The sequence below is a fragment of the Coregonus lavaretus genome (assembly GCF_964263955.1).
Source record: "Coregonus lavaretus genome assembly, chromosome: 20".
In the NCBI taxonomy this organism is placed as follows: Eukaryota; Metazoa; Chordata; class Actinopteri; order Salmoniformes; family Salmonidae; genus Coregonus; species Coregonus lavaretus.
In genome coordinates this window covers 39266947-39290661 of record NC_140007.1, presented here as the reverse complement: position 1 = coordinate 39290661, position 23715 = coordinate 39266947, and the positions used below count along the sequence as shown (strand labels likewise).

General features: G+C 43.6%; 1 protein-coding gene across 4 annotated transcripts; it reads right to left on the bottom strand.

Moving 5' to 3' along the window:
- Positions 1–295: 295 nt before the first annotated feature.
- On the bottom strand, positions 296–23406 carry LOC311147873 (myosin light polypeptide 6-like; the record flags this gene model as incomplete). Of its 4 annotated transcripts, none has more annotated exons than XM_084184698.1 (6): positions 296–1125; positions 6068–6145; positions 9397–9570; positions 19283–19426; positions 21117–21144; positions 23224–23406. In XM_084184698.1, 6 exons carry the CDS (start codon positions 23404–23406, stop codon positions 1097–1099), a joined length of 636 nt encoding a protein of 211 aa, XP_084040824.1. The 4 variants fall into 4 exon arrangements, with proteins under 4 accessions (XP_084040824.1, XP_084040825.1, XP_084040827.1 ...); XM_084184699.1 differs by lacking the exon at positions 21117–21144 and adding an exon at positions 20813–20840; XM_084184701.1 differs by lacking the exon at positions 23224–23406 and adding an exon at positions 21600–21860.
- Between the last annotated feature and the right edge of the window lie 309 nt (positions 23407–23715).

Below are 23715 nucleotides of genomic sequence, written 5' to 3'. Positions count from 1 at the left end.
GAGTTGTTTTGTTATGGTTACTGCCTATCATTCATAAAACATACAGTACAAGTTGCCAGGGTGTGCCAAGTATGAAGGGTATTTTTGCCAAAATAGACAGCACTGCCATCTTGTGTCCGCCTAATATAATGCTACACATTTCATTTCTGAACACAAAACAGTAGTTAACTGACACATTTTGTCTTTTAAAATGATTTGACCACAAATATCCATAGCTGATTAAGTTCACCCTGTCAAATCATGTTGTTATCTTAGAAGTTTAATGTTTGATAGAAAAAAAAAGTATAAAAACAACTTTTCGTTTTCAGAAAATCATTTATTTGAATGCTGCAACAAATAAAGGGAGAATAAAACAGAAATCCACTGAACTGTTCATTGCATTTCTACATCGGCATGATTATATAGCTTCATATACATTTAGGCTAACTAACTGCACAGCTCTGGCAGCAATAGGAAGGGAGACATTCCCAGCCAAAGCAAGTCTTCGCTAGCCTGGTCTCAGATCGGTTTGTGCTGTCTTGCCAACGCCATTGCTGTCAACGTCATGCCAATGACAGAGTTGGCAAGATAGCACATACCAGTCTGGGACCCAGGCTAAGTCTTAGCCAATAATAGGTCATTGGTCACCCACCACCACAACATTGTCCCTCCCCACTGACACAGCCAAGCCATGTATTGCATCAACAATAATCATTGTCCAAGGATAGGTATTATTAAGTACCCTGGTCCCAAGACAGCACAAACAGATCTGGAACCAGACAGGGTAGGATTTAATTGCTGTATCTGGGAATGTTATTGCAGGTCACTCCAGCAGCACACAAGCATCTAGTTACATGCAAGTTGGTCTCATTCTTAATTCAATGGACCAAAGGGCCAGGCTGGGCCATTAACATAACTTGGGTCATCATGGTCTTAACGTGGGAATGTAAAGGCACTTTGGAAAATAAAAGACGTGAAGACATAATACGACAACAAAGGGAGCAGGCAGGAGGAGAGGGATGGAAGATAGTGGCAAAGAGAAGGGGGAATATGTCAACAGAAATAAACAAGGTGAAATAAACTAACAAAGAAAAGGAAGGAATGTTCTTCTTGGTCTTCAACCGCTCATGACCATCCGGACAAGTTCTGTGACGGAGAGGGAAAGAGATGAGAGGGGGAAAGAGATGAGAGGGGGGGAAGAGAAAGATATGGGAGTAAGAGAGAAATGACACATTAGAATGACAATTCACAGGTAATTGGGGACAAACTACCCCATCTCCAGCTGAAAAAACCTTCTCATCCAGCTTATTTCACAATCAACCCAAGTGTGACGTTGTAGTAAGAGGTAGATCCCTCATCAGTGTGACGTTGTAGTAAGAGGTAGATCCCTCATCAGTGTGACGTTGTAGTAAGAGGTAGATCCCTCATCAGTGTGACGTTGTAGTAAGAGGTAGATCCCTCATCAGTGTGACGTTGTAGTAAGAGGTAGATCCCTCATCAGTGTGACGTTGTAGTAAGAGGTAGATCCCTCATCAGTGTGACGTTGTAGTAAGAGGTAGATCCCTCAGTGTGACATTGTAGTAAGAGGTAGATCCCTCATCAGTGTGACATTGTAGTAAGAGGTAGATCCCTCATCAGTGTGACATTGTAGTAAGAGGTAGATCCCTCAGTGTGACGTTGTAGTAAGAGGTAGATAGATCCCTCATCAGTAGAGGAAGAAGGGAGCAAGACAGAGGATGAGATCATCTCTACTACAGTATCTATCTCCTAGAATTGGCCAGGAGGACAGGTCTATGATGATCCAAGAAGAGTCTAGAAGAGAATAAAGCCAGCTACCTGCTTTATTTTCTATACAAGAGGTAGACAGATTAGCCACATGGTTCTGGCCCAACGCCACACCCACTAGGGTATCTTCTCCACCATGAGTCTAGATTTGCTTTCCTCCCTGACGTCTTGTAGAATGCAAACACATTCTGACTGTTCTGATTGGTCCCAGAAACCGATGAGTTGGGTCAGAGCCGGCCTACCCAAATCATGAATCACGTCATTGGCTTTGATACTCTGACAGGTTAGAGACGATCCAATCGCTGATGAATTTGTTTTGTACAACGGCCCTCATTTTGACGTCAGCACCAACAACTTCTAGGATAACAGCTTCAGACAATGTATGGAGCGATCAACAGAGCAGCAGAATTAAATTCTGGAGAGTCATCAGGCAAAACACAGATCAGGGGGAGCTAAAGTACAGGGAGATCTTAGCATCCAGCTACAGCTTCACTGTAATTCTGTAGTTAGCAGAAGTAAAGGAAGGAGTGACTGGTCTATGGGAGAACATGGTCCAGATTGTCTGTGTAAAGTATGAAATGGGGCTTTCACATAAAAACTCCATGGCAAACCAAGGCCTATTTTGGTCCCGCCCGTCATGGCATTCACGCGAGAGCCCAAATATATATTTTTTGCATTAATTACACATGGCAAAGGCGGTCAAATTACATTAGCATTATCCAGCAAGGTATGAACACCGAGTAAAACAACCACTTCTGCTCAGCATGTAAAAACTACCCCTCTAAAAAAGGGGGAATCTCAATTGTATTTCCTTGAGTCCGCTCTCCTCGCCTCCTTCTCAAAACACATTGGAGGTGAAGGTCCAAGGTGAGAGGAAGCGAGGTGTAGACACAGAGGAGCATGCCTCAGCAGCCAGGGGCAGAGAGAGGAGCATGCCTCAGCAGAGAGAGGAGCATGCCTCAGCAGCCAGGGGCAGAGAGAGGAGCATGCCTCAGCAGCCAGGGGCATTGAGAGGAGCATGCCTCAGCAGCCAGGGGCAGAGAGAGGAGCATGCCTCAGCAGCCAGGGGCAGAGAGAGGAGCATGCCTCAGCAGCCAGGGGCAGAGAGAGGAGCATGCCTCAGCAGCCAGGGGCAGAGAGAGGAGCATGCCTCAGCAGCCAGGGGCAGAGAGAGGAGCATGCCTCAGCAGCCAGGGGCAGAGAGAGGAGCATGCCTCAGCAGCCAGGGGCAGAGAGAGGAGCATGCCTCAGCAGCCAGGGGCAGAGAGAGGAGCATGCCTCAGCAGAGAGAGGAGCATGCCTCAGCAGCCAGGGGCAGAGAGAGGAGCATGCCTCAGCAGCCAGGGGCATTGAGAGGAGCATGCCTCAGCAGCCAGGGGCAGAGAGAGGAGCATGCCTCAGCAGCCAGGGGCAGAGAGAGGAGCATGCCTCAGCAGCCAGGGGCAGAGAGAGGAGCATGCCTCAGCAGCCAGGGGCAGAGAGAGGAGCATGCCTCAGCAGCCAGGGGCAGAGAGAGGAGCATGCCTCAGCAGCCAGGGGCAGAGAGAGGAGCATGCCTCAGCAGCCAGGGGCAGAGAGAGGAGCATGCCTCAGCAGCCATGGGCAGAGAGACAGTCTCAGTCCACCATGAGTCAAAACCTCTAGTCCAGACCACACAACAGGGCTCTCACCAGGCTTTCCCACCGCAATAATTATTATATTTGGCAAATACACTTTAACTGCTTGATACTACCAAAAGGGACCCTAGATCAGGAGAGAAATTCTTACTTTGATTGTCTATTAAATGTGTGGTACAGGAGTGCAAAACAGTAATGCAAGGATGATCTGTGACAGCAGGGAATTAATTTACACACAGAGTTGATGTTGGCTTACTGTCTTCTAAGAGCTAGTGTGTTCTATGTTCTAAAGGGTAGTTTAGCAGTGTGTTCTATGTTCTAAGGGGTAGTTTAGCAGTGTGTTCTATGTTCTAAAGGGTAGTTTAGCAGTGTGTTCTATGTTCTAAAGGGTAGTTTAGCAGTGTGTTCTATGTTCTAAAGGGTAGTTTAGCAGTGTGTTCTATGTTCTAAAGGGTAGTTTAGCAGTGTGTTCTATGTTCTAAAGGGTAGTTTAGCAGGCTAAGCAGGACAGCCTGGGTAGAGCACTGTTATACCCTGTAGCGGCTCTCAGCCTGACATGATGTTATACCCTCTCAGCCTGACCTGTAGCGGCTCTCAGCCTGACATGATATGACGAACAAAGGCTGTGGAGATAGAAAAGTTACACAGCATGTTACAAACTCTTTGTATTCACAAATCAACCATTAACCAACAAGACATTTTGTTGTATTATAGTACAGTCATGGTCAAAAGTTTTGAGAATAACACAAGTATTGGTCTTCACAAAGTTTGCTGCTTCAGTGTTTTTAGATATTTTTGTCAGATGTTACTATGGTATACTGAAGTATAATTACAAGCATTCCATAAGTGTCAAAGGCTTTTATTGACAATTACATTAAGTTTATGCAAAGAGTCAATATTTGCAATGTTGACCCTTCTTTTTCAAGACCTCTGCAATCCACCCTGGCATGCTGTCAATTAACTTCTGGGCCACATCCTGACTGATGGCAGCCCATTCTTGCATAATCAATGCTTGGAATTTGTCAGAATTTGTGGGTTTTTGTTTGTCCACGCGCCTCTTGAGGATCGACCACAAGTTCTCAATGGGATTAAGGTCTGGGGAGTTTCCTGGCCATGGAACCAAAATGTCAATGTTTTGTTCCCCGAGCCACTTAGTTATCACTTTTGCCTTATGGCAAGGTGCTCCATCATGCTGGAAAAGGCATTGGTCGTCACCAAACTGTTCTTGGATGGTTGGGAGAAGTTGCTCTCGGAGGATGTGTTGGTACCATTCTTTATTCATGGCTGTGTTCTTAGGCAAAATTGTGAGTGAGCCCACTCCCTTGGCTGAGAAGCAACCCCACACATGAATGGTCTCAGGATACTTTATTGTTGGCATGACACAGGACTGATGGTAGCGCTCACCTTGTCTTCTCCAGACAAGGTGTTTTCCGGATGCCCCAAACAATCGGAAAGGGGATTCATCAGAGAAAATGACTTTACCCGTCCTCAGCAGTACAATCCCTGTACCTTTTGCAGAATATCAGTCTGTCCCTGATGTTTTCCTGGAGAGAAGTGGCTTCTTTGCTGCCCTTCTTGACACCAGGCCATCCTCCAAAAGTCTTCGCCTCAATGTGCGTGCAGATGCACTCACACCTGCCTGCTGCCATTCCTGAGCAAGCTCTGCACTGGTGGTGCCCCGATCCCGCAGCTGAATCAACTTTTGGAGACGGTCCTAGTGCTTGCTGGACTTTCTTGGGCGCCCTGATGCCTTCTTCACAACAATTGAACCTCTCTCCTTGAAGTTCTTGATGATCCGATAAATGGTTGATTTAGGTGCAATCTTACTAGCAGCAATATCCTTGCCTGTGAAGCCCTTTTTGTGCAAAGCAATGATGACGGCACGTGTTTCCTTGCAGGTAACCATGGTTAACAGAGGAAGAACAATGATTTCAAGCACCACCCTCCTTTTAAAGCTTCCAGTCTGTTATTCTAACTCAATCAGCATGATAGAGTGATCTCCAGCCTTGTCCTCGTCAACACTCTCACCTGTGTTAACGAGAGAATCACTGACATGATGTCAGCTGGTCCTTTTGTGGCAGGGCTGAAATGCAGTGGAAATGTTTTTTGGGGGATTAAGTTCATTTTCATGACAAATCTGATCACTCTTCATGACATTCTGGAGTATATGCAAATTGCCATCATCAAAACTGAGGCAGCAGACTTTGTGAAAATTAGTATGTGTCATTCTCAAAACTTTTGACCACGACTGTACTAATCACCACCTCAGTCCAGGTCTTCAGCTGACTGTTTCATCAGTACACAATACCAGTATTTGACTACTCAACCGTCAATGCAGGCACTTCCTTAGTTGTCCATTTAAGCAGGCTCTAAAAACAGCTATAGCTGCATCTTAATTTTGTACACACTGTACCCCAGCAAGCTCCCCCTGACAGCTTGCATATTACTCTACATTACCGATCCACACACAGCAAGGAAACATGCACTGTCATGCAAGGGCAGTGTTGCATAACCAGATGTGCTAGCTCTCTGGGTTGTATTTTGGTGTTACTTACTTAAGAGGTGTAGTAGTGGTGTAAGGGTGGTGGGTTCATTAAAACACATTAACCTGATTAGTCCGGTTATATCATCCTGTTGTCTCCCATCTCCATCCATCATTCTCTGTTTCTACTCTCTTTCCCGCTCACCTTCATAGTTGATACAGCCATTAGCGTCCTCGTGTCCCGTAAGAAGTGTCTCTACCTCCTCCTCTGTCATCTTCTCCCCTGAAAGACATACAGAGTTATAAAAAGCAGGGAAAATATACAGGACATGACCAAAAGTATGTAGAAATCCGCTCGCCAAACATCTCACTCCAAAATCATGGGCATTAATATGGAGTTGGTCCCCCCTTTCCTGCTATAACAGCCTCCACTCTTCTGGGAAGGCTTTCCACTAGATGTTGGAACATTGCTGCTGGGACTTGCTTCCATTCAGCCACAAGAGCATTAGTGAGGTTGGGCACGGATGTTGGGCAATTAGGCCTGGCTCGCAGTCGGCGTTTCAATTTATCCCAAAGGTGTTCAATGGGGTTGAGGTCAGGGCTCTGTGCAGGCCAGGCAAGTTCTTCCGATCGTCAAACCATTTCTGTATGGCCCTCGCTTTGTGCACGGGGGCATTGTCATGCTGAAACAGGAAAGGGCCTTCCCCAAACTGTTGCCATAATGTTGGAAGCACAGAATCGTCTAGAACGTCATTGTATGCTGTAGCGTTAAGATTTCCCTTCACTGGAACTAAGGGGCCTAGCCCGAACCATGAAAAACAGCCCCAGACCATTATTCCTCCTCCACCAAACTTTACAGTTGGCAACATGCATTCGGGCAGGTTGCGTTCTCCTGGCATCCGCCAAACCCAGATTAGTCCGTCGGACTGCCAGATGGCAAAGCGTGATTCATCACTCCAGAGAACGCGTTTCCACTGCTCCAGAGTCAAATGGCTGCGATCTTTACACCACTCAACTTACACTTGGCATTGCGCATGGTGATCTTAGGCTTGTGTGTGGCTGCTTGGCCATGAAAACCCATTTCATGAAGCTCCCGACAAACAGTTATTGTGCTGACGTTGCTTCCAGAGGCAGTTTGGAACTGGGTAATGAGTGTTGCAACCGCGCTTCAGCACTCGCCAGACCCATTCTGTGAGCTTGTGTGGCCTACCACTTCGCGGCTGAGCCGTTGTTGCTCCTAGACGTTTCCACTTCACAATAACAGCACTTACAGTTGACCAGGGCAGCTCTAGCAGGGCAGAAATTTGACAAACTGACTTGTTGGAAAGGTGCACGTTGATGGCACTGAGCTCTACAGTAAGGCCATTCTACTGCCAATGTTTGTCTATGGAAATTGCATGGCTGTGTGCTCGATTTTATACACCTGTCAGCAACTGGTGCGGCTGAAATAACCAAATCCACTAATTTGAAGTGGTGTCCACATACCTTTGTATATACAGTTGAAGTCGTAAGTTTACATATACCTTAGCCAAATACATTTAAACTCAGATTTTCACAATTCCTGACATTTAATCGTAGTAAAAAATCCCTGTTTTAGGTCAATTAGGATCACCACTTTATTTTAAGAATGTGAAATGTCAGAATAATAGTAGAGAGAATGATTTCAGCTTTTATTTCTTTCATCACATTCCCAGTGGGTCAGAAGTTTACATACACTCAATTAGTATTTGGTAGCATTGCTTTTAAATTGTTTAACTTGGGTGAAATGTTTCGGGAAGCCTTCCACCAGCTTCCCACAATAAGTTGGGTGAATTTTGGCCCATTCCGCCTGACAGAGCTGGTGTAACTGAGTCAGGTTTGTAGGCCTCCTTGCTCGCACACGCTTTTTCAGTTCTGCCTACAAATGTTCTATAGGATTGAGGTCAGGGCTTTGTGATGGCCACTCCAATACCTTGACTTTGTTGTCCTTAAGCCATTTTGCCACAACTTTGAAAGTATGCTTGGGGTCATTGTCCATTTGGAAGACCCATTTGCGACCAAGCTTTAACTTCCTGACGGTTGTCTTGAGATGTTGCTTCAATATATCCACATAATTTTCCTTCCTCATGATGCCATCTATTTTGTGCACCAGTCCCTCCTGCAGCAAAGCGCCCCCACAGCATGATGCTGCCACCCCCGTGCTTCACGGTTGGGATGGTGTTCTTCGGCTTGCAAGCGTTCCCCTTTTTCCTCCAAACATAACGATGGTCATTATGGCCAAACAGTTCTATTTTTGTTTAATCAGACCAGAGGACATTTCTCCAAAAAGTACGATCTTTGTCCCCATATGCAGTTGCAAACCATAGTCTGGCTTTTTTATGGCGGTTTTGGAGCAGTGGCTTCTTCCTTGTTGAGCAGCCTTTCAGGTTATGTCGATATAGGACTCGTTTTACTGTGGATATAGATACTTTTGTACCCGTTTCCTCCAGCATCTTCACAAGGTCCTTTGCTGATGTTCTGGGATTGATTTGCACTTTTCGCACCACAGTACGTTCATCTCTAGGAGACAGAACACGTCTCCTTCCTGAGCGGTATGATGGCTGCGTGGTCCCGTGGTGTTTATACTTGCGTACTATTGTTTGTACAGATGAACGTGGTACCTTCAGGCGTTTGGAAATTGCTCCCAAGGATGAACCAGACTTGTGGAGGTCTACCATTTTTTTTCCTGAGGTCTTGGCCGATTTCTTTTGATTTTCCCATGATGTCAATCTAAGAGGCACTGAGTTTGAAGGTAGGGCTATAAATACATCCACAGGTACACCTCCAATTGACTCAAATTATGTCAATTAGCCTATCAGAAGCTTCTAAAGCCATTACTTCATTTTCTGGAATTTTCCAAGCTGTTTAAAAGGCACAGTCAACTTCTGACCCACTGGAATTGTGATACAGTGAATTATAAGTGAAATAATCTGTCTATAAACAATTGTTGGAAAAATTACTTGTGTCATGCACAAAATAGCTGTCCTAACTGACTTGCCAAAACTATAGTTTGTTAAAAAGAAATGTGTGGAGTGGTTGAACAATGAATTTTAATGACTCCAACCTAAGTGTATGTAAACTTCAGACTTCAACTGTATATAGTGTATATGCCATTTAGCAGCCGATTTTATCCAAAAGGGACTTGCAGTCATGAGTCCATATATATTTTACGTATGGGTGATGCAGGGAATCAAACCCATTATTGTAAGCCATGTTCTGCCAACTGAGCTACAGAAGACACTGTTCAAGAGCCTCATGTTCAGCAGTTTTCAGTTTGAAAATATTATTTTACCAGAAAATGTCTGGTTCATGTTACATATTTGTGTAGTGATAAACAATTAATTCATCACTGAGGAGTGAACCTTGCAGAATATTTTGGCAATATTTTTTATATTTATTTTGAGTCAACTTCCAAATTGGATTATTTTGAGCAGGGATTTAAATGTTGTGGATAAAAACACACATTCTAAAAATATCTTTCCCTCAGATCTGAAAGAGTAAAAGAGTCTAACACACCTAGTGTGGTGAGGACGTGACGTAGCTCTGCCCCCATTACAGTTCCGTTGCCCTCCTTATCGAAGACACGCAGTCCCTCAACGAAATCCTCAAAGGAGCCCTGGTCCTTATTCTTAGCGATGGCCTGCAGCATGGGCAGGAACTGCTCAAAGTCAAGCATTTTGTGGTTCATCTCTGAAAAAGTAGAAATGGATGATATGAATGAACACGGGTATAAACTCATAACCCTTTTAGCCATGAGTCATCACTGGTAAAATGGTGGTCAGTGGATTTGGGCACCTGATAAGGCCCTTGTGTGTGAAAACTGAAAGAACCCAGGTCCAAACAAGTTCTGGTAGAGACATACAGGGACCGGTAAAGGATGGCTGTCCAAACTAACTTTCATGTAGACGTCTTAGAAAGCACAACCTAAAAACAGTTCCTGTTTCTCATTCTTGTAAAAGAAAATGATATGATTTGAGATTCTCAGGGACGCATTGGTGCAATCAGTAGTGCACAGAATAAAATATACTTAAAAATATAAAAATGCCACATGTAAAAAGTGGCGGTCACAAAATTTCGTCAGCTGGTGATTGTCAAGCAAATAACTGTCGTTCTCACGGTAATTGACCGTTAATTAACATAAACACATTTAGCATCTCCTGGCTTCCACACATAGCCTACATGCCACTGATACAGACCTTCGGAACATCTACATTTTACAAAGTCTAATAAATCCTTATGTTAGGTCCCTTATCTGGCTATAACAAATGGCTGTGGGCTACACTAGTTCATTTAGCAGACAAGATTTGCTTAGAATTCTGTGGCATTATTTTATAGTATGAAGAATACAATTGAACAAAGCTGAATAAAATAGAAAGGATATTTTCTCCAAACTATTTGAGGCAGTGCGCACATGCCGCTATTCTGTGTTGAGCAGTTAACAAAGAAATAGGTATTCCTATATGCTTAATTTAGAGTTATTAATGTAACTGTAGTTGTTCTACAAACGTTGGGCTATATGTTTTGATTTGTAATACATTGTAAGGCTGCATGATGCAACTCTAATGATGATTTGAAAAAAGTCGCTTGAAAGGCATGAGTTCTGCTTTGTTTGTTGCGAAGGCTGTACACACTACATCAGTCACTCATTCACAATTTGACAAGTACTTGATAATGCCTAGAATTTCATGGCGGCATCCCCTTTGTGTGGCCGTAATGCACCCTAAACAAATCCATGCCTTTTGCGGCCAGTGGCCGTTGTGCTCTTCTCCCTGAGTGCTGCGCGCTCCGAATCATCTCTCACTCACATGGCTCTCCATCATGTGATCGGGTCTTTCTCACAGGCTACAAGTGAAGACAACCACATTGGGGATGCTACTGCGCGCGTCCTTATCCAATTCCGAGGTGCATATTGAAGATATTGGAAGAACTGTTCACATTTACTTTTCATCAGCCAACAAGATGAGTAGGCCTAACGAACAGCAAAAGCACTAGCCTATGTCAATCTACTATCCCCCATAGTACAAAAGTCGACCTATTCTATTCTGTGCGAGAAATAAATATTTCAAAACAGTCTGGGACAGTTGTGGGATGCGATAGATCCCAAATTAATACAACCACTAGTATCCCAAAAACTTTTTTTACGCAATGTGGCTGACGCAACAGATCAGAACGTTTAGCTTAAAAATGTTGATAAACTATTAGGCTATTTCTTCACATTATAAGCGCAGCGATGCGCACATGGTAGTAGGCTATAAGCGTGAATGTTCCAAAAGTGACCGTAAATGCAATTATGCATGTAATGCTTTTATTTAAAGGTGCCTTTTTATGGTGAAAATAATCTACCACAAACTAGAAAGTCACGCGCTGCTTATGTATGCCAGTTACGCTCTACACCCCTTGTAAAGCGGATTAATGTGCTTAATTTTAAAGAAGTTATTTGGCCACTTTAGTTGTGATACAAACCTTATCAAAACAGTTGCGCAGCGGTCTAAGGCACTGCATCTCAGTGCTTGAGGCGTCACTACAGACCCCCTGGTTTGAATCCAGGCTGTATCACAACCGGCCGTGATTTAGAGTCCCATAGGGCGGCGCACAATTGGCCCAGCGTCGTCCGGGTTTGGCCGGTGTAGGCCGTCATTATAAATAAGAATTTGTTCTTAACTGACTTGCCTAGTTAAATAAAGGTAAAATAAAAAATGTATAGACCTGTGGGCTAGGCTACATGAGGTGTGTGACTATGATTAGAAGAAGATTGAAAGAAATCGCTAAAGGCATTGTTTCTTATGCTGGGCATCATTCACAAGTGATAATATATCATTCACAAGTGATAGGTTAAGTCACCCATCAGACTATTCTTGATTTAATCTTGTCTTTTCATATACTAAATAATATATGTGTGAATTAATTTTTATATTTTACCCCCTTTTTCGATCTTGTCTCTTCGCTGCATCTCCCCAACGGGCTCGGGAGAGTTGAAGGTGGAGTCATGCGTCCTCCAAAACATGACCCACCTAACAGCGCTCCATAACACCCGCCAGCTTAACCCGGAAGCCAGCCGCACCAATGTATCGGAGGAAACACTGTTCAACTGGCGACCGGGGTCAGCCTGCAGGCACCCGGCCCGCCACAAGGAGTCGCTAGAGCGCAATGAGCCAAGTAAAGCACCACCGGCCAAACTCTCCCCTAACCCGGACGACGCTGGGCCAATTGTGCGCCGTCCTATGGGACTCCCGGCCACGGCCGGTTGAGGCACAGCCCGGGAATGAACACGGGTCTGCCTTAGACCGCTGCGCCACTCGGGAGGCCCCTATGAAATTTGTTTTAATTTAGAATGGACCATTATCATGCACCTGTATCGATACAGGGGCAGCGAGAAAAAAAGACATGTCATCTATGCACTTAAATAGCGAACGGAGGACACTTTTCCCGTGGTAGGCTATACTTTTATAGAAAATATAAGCAATGTGCTTAATATTAGGAAAATTGAGAAATAAATATAGTAGGCCTAGCCTATAGAAAGCTGATGGGATCCTCCTCTTTTCAGTAGATGCCATCACTCGGTTTTCTCACGCAATTGCATAGCCTATAGAAATGTTGCGTAACATGAGCTGTCATGGTGTTTGATTAGATTTTCGGTACATTTGCATTGTTGTCAGAGTGATTAGAGGGACAATAGAGTGTAGAGTACCAGGCAGTTAGCATGTTTGGTAGGCTACTAATGACCAGCAGCAGCATCTGAGCTTGGAGAAGCCTAATTACCGTGACTAAACGGTCACGTGGAATTTCACTGCCTTCATGACCGCCGGTGTGCCGATAATATGGTCACCGCAACAGCCCTAGTCCCATGTTTCATGAGCTGAAATAAAAGATGCCAGAAATTTTCCATACGCATAAAAAGCTTATTTCTCTCAAATGTTGTGCTCAAATGTGTTTACATCCATGTTAGTGAGCATTTCTCCTTTGCCAAGATAATCCATCCACCTGACAGGTGTGGCATATCAAGAAGCTGATTAAACAGCATGATCATTACACAGGTGCACCTTGTGCTGGGGACAATAAAAGACCACTCTGTGCAGTTGTCACACATCACAATGCCACAGATGTCTCAAGTTTTGAGGGAGCGCGCAATTGGCATGCTGACTGCAGGAATGTCCACCAGAGCTGTTGCCAGAGAATGTAATGTTAATTTCTCTACCATAAGCCAACGTCGTTTTAGAGAATTTGGCAGTACGTCCAACCGGCCTCACAACTGCAGCCACATGATCTGTACACAATTCCTGGAAACTGAAAATGTCCCAATTCTTCCATGGCCTGCTTACTCACCAGACATGTCACCCATTGAGCATGTTTGGGATGGTCTGGATCAACATGTACAACAGGGTGTTCCAGTTCCCACCAATATCCAGCAACTTCACACAGCCATTGAAGAGGAGTGGGACAACATTCCACAGGCCAAATGACCCAAGCCCAGCTCAGTTAATCTCAACCATTGTGTCGCTGAGTTGTCATAATGCTTCAGCAAATGTACATTATACCAGGGTCATTGGTAGACACAATGTAAGTAACCTGATTTATGTCCCTCTAACTGCCCCGAATGCCTCTGCTGATCCCACAGCTATTGTATGCAGTAATCATGTGCCTATGAACCATAGTTAGTGTTAGCACTGAGGTGGTGTGCCCTAGTAGGAAGTCCACTATGTGCAGCACATCCTGCACTAACATAAATAACATGAGCATGTCTACCTCTGCTAAACTTACCAGTAAAGCAATGAAAACAATTAAGCATCCCAGAAATTTGCTAAAAATAGCCCACGTTAACATATATAGATTAAGAAACAAGGTTCATGAAATTAGTAACTTGCTAGTAACAGATTACATTTATATTCTGACTATCTCTGAAACTAACTTAGATAATACCTTTGATGATACAGTGGTAGCAATACACGGTTATAACATCTACAGAAAATACAGAAATACCAACGCTAACAATTAGCACAAGTAATAGCACATTTCCATGGAGGCTGCTAGCTAAATATGCTAACGAGAGCAAATGAAAATAAAAGATTAGCAAAAACAGGCAATCCAGCTCATAAAGTTATACATACATACAGCTGCGGAAAAAATTAAGAAACCACTGCAAAATTATCAGTTTCTCTGATTTTACTATTTATAGGTATGTGTTTGGGTAAAAATAACATTTTTGTTTTATTCTATAAACTACTGACAACATTTATCCCAAATTCCAAATAAAAATATTGTTATTTAGAGCATTTATTTGCAGAAAATGACAACTGGTCAAAATAACAAAAAAGATGCAGTGTTGTCAGACCTCGAATAATGCAAAGAAAATAAGTTCATGTTCATTTTTAAACAACACAATAGTAATGTTTTAACTTAGGAAGAGTTCAGAAATCAATATTTGGTGGAATAACCCTGATTTTCAATCACAGCTTTCATGTGTCTTGGCATGCTCTCCACCAGTCTTTCATATTGATGTTGGGTGACTTTATGCTCCTCCTGGCGCCAAAACTCAAGCAGCTCTGCTTTGTTTGATGGCTTGTGACCATCCATCTTCCTCTTGATCACATTCCAGAAGTTTTCAATGGGGTTCAGGTCTGGAGATTGGGCTGGCCATGACAGGGTCTTGATCTGGTGGTCCTCCATCCACACCTTGATTGACCTGGCTGTGTGGCATGGCGCATTGTCCTGCTGGAAAAACCAATCCTCAGAGTTGGGGAACAATGTCAGAGCAAAAGGAAGCAAGTTTTCTTCCAGGACAACCTTATACATGGCTTGATTCATGCGTCCTTCACAAAGACAAATCTGCCCGATTCCAGCCTTGCTGAAGCACCCCCAGTTCATCACAGATCCTCCACAAAATATCACAGTGGGTGCGAGACACTGTGGCTTGTAGGCCTCTCCAGGTCTCAGTCTAACCATTAGACGACCAGGTGTTGGGCAAAGCTGAAAATTGGACTCAGAGAAGATGACCTTACTCCAGTCCTCTACGGTCCAATCCTTATGGTCTGTTGCAAACCTCAGCCTGGCTCTTCTTTGCTTCTCATTGATGAAGGGCTTTTTTCTAGCTTTGCACGACTTCAGTCCTGCCCCTAGGAGCCTGTTTCGAACCGTCCTCGCCGTGCACTTCACCCCAGCTGCCGTTTGCCATTCTTTTTGTAGGTCACTTGATGTCATCCTACGGTTGTTGAGTGACATTCGAATTAGTTGGCAGTTATCCCGGTCAGTAGAGTGTCGTTTTCGCCGTCTGCCGGTCTGTAGCTTTGTTGTCCCCAATGTCTGCTGTTTGACCTTGTTCTTATGAAGCGCCGTCTTTGAAATTTTAAGGATGGAAGCAACCTGACGCTCACTGTATCCCTCTGCCAGTAAAGCCAGAATTGAACCCTTCCTTTCCTCACTCAAAACTTTCCTTTTCAACTCTTTTGGCTTGGTCAATAGTATTTTTTAAAAATTAATATTACTTTTGAGGTACTTTTAGCACTGTTTATGCCATCCAGCTGGTCCTATTGCAAGAGGATAGTGAGGACCACAGCAGTGGTTTTTATACTTTTTCTCGTTAAATAAGATTTGGTTCATGTGATCGCCTAATCGGTACCTAATTCAGGAGAATGAGGTGTGCCTGTGTTGGAATTCAACAGACACTGGAATGGAATGGATGTCATACATGTAGAGATGCTGATTTAAGAAAATTTTGCAGTGGTCTCTTAATTTTTTCCACAGCTGTATATACAGTGGGGAGAACAAGTATTTGATACACTGCCGATTTTGCAGGTTTTCCTACTTAAAGCATGTAGAGGTCTGTAATTTTTATCATAGGTACACTTCAACTGTGAGAGACGGAATCTAAAACAAAAATCCAGAAAATCACATTGTATGATTTTTAAGTAATTAATTTGCATTTTATTGCATGACATAAGTATTTGATACATCAGAAAAGCAGAACTTAATATTTGGTACAGAAACCTTTGTTTGCAATTACAGAGATCATACGTTTCCTGTAGGTCTTGACCAGGTTTGCACACACTGCAGCAGGGATTTTGGCCCACTCCTCCATACAGACCTTCTCCAGATCCTTCAGGTTTCGGGGCTGTCACTGGGCAATACGGACTTTCAGCTCCCTCCAAAGATTTTCTATTGGGTTCAGGTCTGGAGACTGGCTAGGCCACTCCAGGACCTTGAGATGCTTCTTACGGAGCCACTCCTTAGTTGCCTTGGCTGTGTGTTTCGGGTCGTTGTCATGCTGGAAGACCCAGCCACGACCCATCTTCAATGCTCTTACTGAGGGAAGGAGGTTGTACGCCAAGGTAGTGGGTTCGATCCCCGGGACCACCCATACACAAAAATGTATGCACGCATGACTGTAAGTCGCTTTGGATAAAAGCGTCTGCTAAATGGCATATTATTATTATTATTAAAGAAAAACTAACAGGTCTGTGAGAGCCGGAATTCTTACTGGTTGGTAGGTGATCAAACACTTACAGTGAGGGAAAAAAGTATTTGATCCCCTGCTGATTTTTTACATTTTCCCACTGACAAAGAAATGATCAGTCTATAATTTTATGGTAGGTTTAATTGAACAGTGAGAGACAAAATAACAACAACAAAATCCAGAAAAACACATGTCAAAAATGTTATAAATTGATTTGCATTTTAATGAGGGAAATAAGTATTTGACCCCTTTCAATCAGAAAGATTTCTGGCTCCCATGTGTCTTTTATACAGGTAACAAGCTGAGATTAGGAGCACACTCTTAAAGGGAGTGCTCCTAATCTCAGCTTGTTACCTGTATAAAAAGACACCTGTCCACAGAAGCAATCAATCAGATTCCAAACTCTCCACTATGGCCAAGACCAAAGAGCTCTCCAAAGATGTCAGGGACAAGATTGTAGACCTACACAAGGCTGGAATGGGTTACAAGACCATCGCCAAGCAGCTTGGTGAGAAGGTGATAACAGTTGGTGCGATTATTCGCAAATGGAAGAAACACAAAAGAACTGTCAATCTCCCTCGGCCTGGGGCTCCATGCAAGATCTCACCTCGTGGAGTTGCAATGATCATGAGAACGGTGAGGAATCAGCCCAGAACTACACGGGAGGATCTTGTCAATGATCTCAAGGCAGCTGGGACCATAGTCACCAAGAAAACAATTGGTAACACACTAGGTCGTGAAGGACTGACATCCTGCAGCGCCCGCAAGGTCCCCCTGCTCAAGAAAGCACATATACAGGCCTGTCTAAAGTTTGCCAATGAACATCTGAATGATTCAGAGGAGAACTGGGTGAAAGTGTTGTGGTCAGATGAGACCAAAATCGAGGTCTTTGGCATCAACTCAACTCGCCGTGTTTGGAGGAGGAGGAATGCTGCCTATGACCCCAAGAACACCACCCCCACCATCAAACATGGAGGTGGAAACATTATGCTTTGGGGGTGTTTTTCTGCTAAGGGGACAGGACAACTTCACCGCATCAAAGGGACGATGGACGGGGCCATGTACCGTCAAATCTTGGGTGAGAACCTCCTTCCCTCAGCCAGGGCATTGAAAATGGGTCGTGGATGGGTATTCCAGCATGACAATGACCCAAAACACACGGCCAAGGCAACAAAGGAAGAAGCACATTAAGGTCCTGGAGTGGCCTAGCCAGTCTCCAGACCTTAATCCCATAGTAAATCTGTGGAGGGAGCTGAAGGTTCGAGTTGCCAAACGTCAGCCTCGAAACCTTAATGACTTGGAGAAGATCTGCAAAGAGGAGTGGGACAAAATCCCTCCTGAGATGTGTGCAAACATGGTGACCAACTACAAGAAACGTCTGACCTCTGTGATTGCCAACAATGGTTTTACCACTAAGTCATGTTTGCAGAGGGGTCAAATACTTATTTCCCCTCATTAAAATGCAAATCAATTCATGACATTTTTGACATGGGTTTTTCTGGATTTTTTTGTTGTTATTCTGTCTCTCACTGTTCAAATAAACCTACCATTAAAATTATAGACTGATCATGTCTTTGTCAGTGGGCAAACGTACAAAATCAGCAGAGGATCAAATACTTTTTTCCCCTCACTGTATGTCATGCAATAACATGCTAATTAATTACTTAAAAATCATACAATGTGATTTTCTGGATTTTTGTTTTAGATTCCGTCTCTCACAGTTGAAGTGTACCTATGATAAAAATGACAGACCTCTACATGCTTTGTAAGTAGGAAAACCTGCAAAATCGGCAGTGTATCAAATACTTGTTCTCCCCACTGTAGGTAGGAGCTACCGAATGTCATGTTTGGTGATTCTGGACAATTACAAGCAATGTGAATGAGAGCCATTGTGCAAATGAACAAGGTTCTGACACATGCTTGTCTGAGGAAAGAACAGTACGGGTTCTGGTGCAGCATGTGTACACGCTGTGTCTGTGTGGAGTCTGGAGTCGCTAGGGCAACGGGCCCGTCTGCACTGAGAACAGAGGAGAAAAAAATGCAAGGAAATCAAGCTGCAGTGGCAGCTGTATAGATAAATAATCCAAAGGGCTTTGACTTCTCAAACACAGCAGAAATTTAACACAATATGTTGCCCTGTCACCTTATTAATTCAGTCACTTACTTAGATAACTAGCAAGTTCAATTTAGAGGTCGCGTTAATGCAGAATTCTTCGTTTTTCACAGGGGAAAAAGATACGACACATAAGAAATATCTTGCTGCGTTTTGTAGATGTAAAATGCTTATTGTAATTTCTGCTCGGCATCAGACACATTTTGTGCTTCAGTTGCACTTCTCCACTTGGATGAGAATTTACCAAAGGGCATTCTACTTTTCTCCAGTAAAATGCAAGATGAACTTTAAGCAAAACCTTAAGAAATGTAGTTGTAGTTTCTAAGATACACATTAGAAATATTATGGCAATGCATCGTTTTTGCAAAGAAATACCTTGCTTTTTCATTGTAAGCTCATTTACGTGCTAGCCAAATAGCGTTGCACTTCTGTTGTAATCTGATGACAATTAAGATATTTTCTGCCAAATGTGTTGCACTGATGTATTTTCTGTGAAGGAAAACTATAGTTATACGTCCCTGATCACTCTATTGAAGCTAAAAAAACACTTGACTTTCAATATAAAAGCGACCCTTGACTGGACTTACCTGCCACCGCTTTCTCCCGTTGTGCTATTTACAAACAAACACGTGACTGGCTCAACTGTTCTGGGGAACTATGGTAAGCTTCATAAGGTAAAATAATGTGACGGGGAAATGGAGAAAGCAATCTGCTTTATCTCCTAACTGCAGGTATTTACTTAAAAATTAGCTACAAATATTTAAATGCTTTGAAAAACTTCAAATAAATAGTTTCAACGGTCCACGGTCTACCTCCCAAGCCTAATTGTATCTCATCCTCACCTTCAGCCTTGGGGTTGCCCAGGACCTTGAGGACCTCAGCGTTGACAGGGTTCTGTCCCAACGCCCTCATGACATCACCACACTGACTGTAGCTGATCTTCCCATCCCCGGTTCTGTCGAAGAGGAGGAAGGCCTCCTTAAACTCTGGAGGAGGGAGAGAGAGGGACGGGTGACTGTCTGTCTGACCATCCTTTTTCCTCAATGCCTCACCTCCCTCTCACAGCTCATTGGAGGAAGGCCAATGGAGGGTCATTGGATCCTCTTCTCCAATGAGAGTGAGGTGAGGATTGGAGGGGAAACGAAATGAGTGAGTGTGTAAAAGATGTTACATGCTAGGAGGGGAAAAAAAAATAAAAAGAGGGGGGAAAATGCAAACATGCTAGAAACTGCTGGGAAAAAAATTAGCACCAGTCAGTCTATAGCCCAACAACTGATAATGTGTATCACGTCACATATTTTTTGCTAAAATAACTGCTTAGCTAGCACACACACTGCTGTGGCATCTCACTGAACGTGTCTACCCAGGATAATTGGGTCTATTGTTTAGTTTAATTGAGTTCAGGGACTAGCTGGGGGGGGGGGGGGTTGACACCTTAAATGGCACCCTTTAAAAAAGTGATACATTTCAATATAGCCTATTTCCCAAATGAACTGAATTTAAATGGATTGATCGCAACCCTTCAGAGTAGGTCTATGGGATATCCCTTCGGAACTCTAGTAGGCAGACAACACTAGTCTGTTGTGGAACTTTTTCCTGTTCTCAGGAATGTGCCTCCCTCTTCACTCCTGGCCCGCTGAGTTCCATTTCCCAACACCATATAAGGTAGTGGAGGAGAGTGGGAGGGAGAGCTGTATTATGCCAACAATGATTAAACAAGCCAGGGAGCAGAGAAGACCAATCTACTAGTCTGTTTCTAACTCCACAAAAGGAAAGGGAACTCTCCAGGGGAGATGACAAGCTAGTTTAGATCGCATGGAAACTTTTATGGTACATGGGAATGGGACAATTGGGAATGCATGCAGTTTGATGCAAACACACTACTAACTAGCCTAATTGTATCTTTGCTTTATCTTGGCCAGGTCGCAGTTGTAAATGAGAACCTGTTCTCAACTGGCTTACCTGGTTAAATAAAGGTGAAAAAAAAAACGAAAAAAATAAAAAATAAACTTGCATATGGTATGCAAAAGGTGGATTCTCTGTCTATAGAAATGCACCAACACACACGAGGAGCCGATTACTACCTCACATACTAGACCTGAGCTTACTAACATAGATAGAAAGTCTGTTTATAGCTAGTTTAATCCCAACTATTGACAGTAAAAACAGGAAATAGACATGACACAATGGGCTAAAATAATAGGTTATGCTCACTGAGTGTCATGAAATATACCAGTGACACTGTACTTGTAGGCTAACATCCATGGTGTGCCTATCGAAACCGTATCAGACCAACAACATGCCTTTCAACACTGTTAATTAAGGTCCCAGACTCAAGGGCCAAATGTTAGGGTCCTTCACCAATAACTCACCGTGTATTTGATCCAGGTTAAACTCAATCTGGAAAGAACAACCAGTTGCATATGGAGTGAGAAAAAAGCAAGGACAAAAAGAAAAGAGTGGTAATTTTGCTACTATAGAGGAATGACAGACAAAGCATAAAGCGTATGATAACTAGAAAAGGAAAACGTCAGACGAGCAAGGAAGAAAAGGAAAGTTGCATCGGTCTCTGAGTTGAGGACCGCAGCATGCAAGAGTTGGTATAGTTAACGTTTTTGGAAATTAACTAGCTACAGTAGTTAGCTAGCTAATCTAGTTAACTAGTTTGTAACTCACCCATGATTTGATCTTCTGAGAAGTCGGACTGTTCAAAGAAAGATTAAGTTAGCTATGATGTTGTTAAACCCTGTGGGCAAGGACCAGGCAGTGGCTGGCTAGTTAACCCAGCTAACTAATGTTAGCTAACTAGCCAGACAACTTTCTATCACCTTACCTAGCTAGGAACTAGTTACTAGTCAGTAAGAAAAAGACTAACATCCGGGCGACATTTGGAGACAGTGGCAAATATAGTTACTGGTATGACAACGTATATCAAGGAGTTAGGGTTGCTACTATACAGTACTGGCGAGTACTGTTAAGCAACTAACGTTATCTAGCTACGATAACTTGCTAGCTGGCTCTGCTCAAGCAAACTGGCTAGCTAGCAAGTAAAGTTAACAACCTGTTATCTAGTTCGACACACAATTCCCATATAAGAATACCATTTCGAGTAGCAAGCTAGATAGCTATCTATTTAATCCAGGTTATTGAAGAACCCACCATATCTGTGGCTGTGTCGAAGATACCGGGAGGTGGAGGAATGAATCTGGTCGGAGGTGAGGGAAAGCCCAACTAATGCCGCGTTAAAAACAACTGGGAACTCGGAGATCTCTGAATTCCGACTTCATGTGCATTCATGACAACTGTGAACTCGGAAACAAACGATATTGGACTGGGAAAAATCGTTTAGACTGGTCATCTAACTCGGGATTTCCTAGTCAGGAACTCGGGCCTCTTTCTAGCGCTCCCACTTTCCGTCCTGAAGATCACTGACGTCATGATTTTACATCTGATTTATCCGAGTTCCCAGTTGTCTTGAAAGCACCATAGTACTAGCACAGCCCCAGAAGTGTTTACTTGCGCGTCATAGCTCTTTTCTGCATCTGCGCAGTACGCATAACCATGGACAGGGCAGGGTAGCAGTGGCCCGTGCCCTGGCCCCTGTCCATGGTAACACTGTTGGAAACTGTTATAGGCCAAGCTACACTACAGTTGTGTTTAATTTTGGCCTGTGACAAAAATGGTGTTGGATTCCTTAGGTCCAGCGATTATCTCATTGAGTTGCATACCTAGTCGAACAGATATATGGGCCACAACCTGTCTAGTTCTTTGATCAATGAGGACGAAGTGCCAAGGGGTGTATATAGTCTAGGGGTTTATTGACCCCTTTATAAACTCTCCCAACACAGACACATGCAGGCAGAACACTAATTCCAGTGGATGACTTGGCCGAATCTCACCGGAGCTGAGTACTGGCACCTCACATTTTCTGCTGCTTGAGCTCATTTTCCTCTAATAGAATATTAGCTCAAAAGTAGTGGAGCTCCTGTACCTAAATATAAACAAAATGAGTACCGGCACCAGTTTCAGTCCAAGTCAAGCACTGACTAATTCTATAGCAAAGTAAGTAGCATTGATGAGAGCGAAGCTATGGACGTTTCACAACAGAGTGACAGTGCTAATGTGGGTGACTAAATATAGCCCTACCAATCTGTGATTTTACATTTCTAACCAAACCTTTTTATAATCTTCCTCTCAGGATATACATATGAAAATGCGGAAGGTTCAATCTGAACGTCTCCTGTAGAGAAATGAGCACACTCCCTCCTCCCAGAGGAGGTCAGTCAGTCACAGACAGCTTCTATAGCGGTGCCCTAGTTTTCAACTCACCTTTATCCCAGAATGATACTGGTAATTTTGGTTCCTATTAGTCTCTGATAAAACAATAGGAAGAGGATTTGAAAGAGGATTTGTGTCATCCGTTTTGTAAGCACATCATAATATTGAGAAACATGATTTGAGATGCTTTGTAGCTTAAAAATTTCCTATGACAAAACAATAGTAATAAAGTGCATATTTTCAAAATGGATTGATTGTTTGCATCTCAAGATACAGGCTATCACTTTGCCTGCTTTTCAGTCTATTATAAGATGGGAGCATTTTCAGCACACCCTAATAAAGCCATATTAGTCATTCTGTCTTGTATTTTTTAAGCCTGCGTCCCACATTAGCCCTGCCAATGCTGCACACACACACGCACACACACACACACACACACACACACACACACACACACACACAGAGAGAGAGAGTTGGGTGCTGTGTGGCAAGCACCTCCACTCACCTCCATGGTGCTGGGGTCAAATGGAGAGTCAGAGGGTCGCAGCATCCTGGGTTTCTGCTCTGGAGCTGACCTTGGCTGGGCAGGGTTAGCTGAGGGCAGGCAGGGGAATGGAGGCCCCAGTCTGGGCTGCTGGGCTACAGGCGATGGAGACTTCTTAATGGACGGTTCTCTTTTAGGGGCCATTCCTGGAGTCCGGAACAGTGCTTCTTCTATCGTCCTCTCTCTGTTTTTTACTCTGCTGGTGGTTACTAATGTGGATGCTGAGAAGAGTGGATGCACAAAGAGAGAGAGAGAGAGAGAGAGAGAGAGAGAGAGAGAGAGAGTAGAGAGAGAGAGAGAGAGAGAGAGAGAGAGAAGAGAGAGAGAGATGAGAGGAGAGAGAGAGAGAGAGAGAGAGAGAGAGAGAGAGAGAGAGAGAGAGAGAGAGAGAGAAGAGAGAGACAGAGAGAGAGAGAGAGAGAGAGAGAGAGAGAGAGAGAGAGAGAGAGAGAG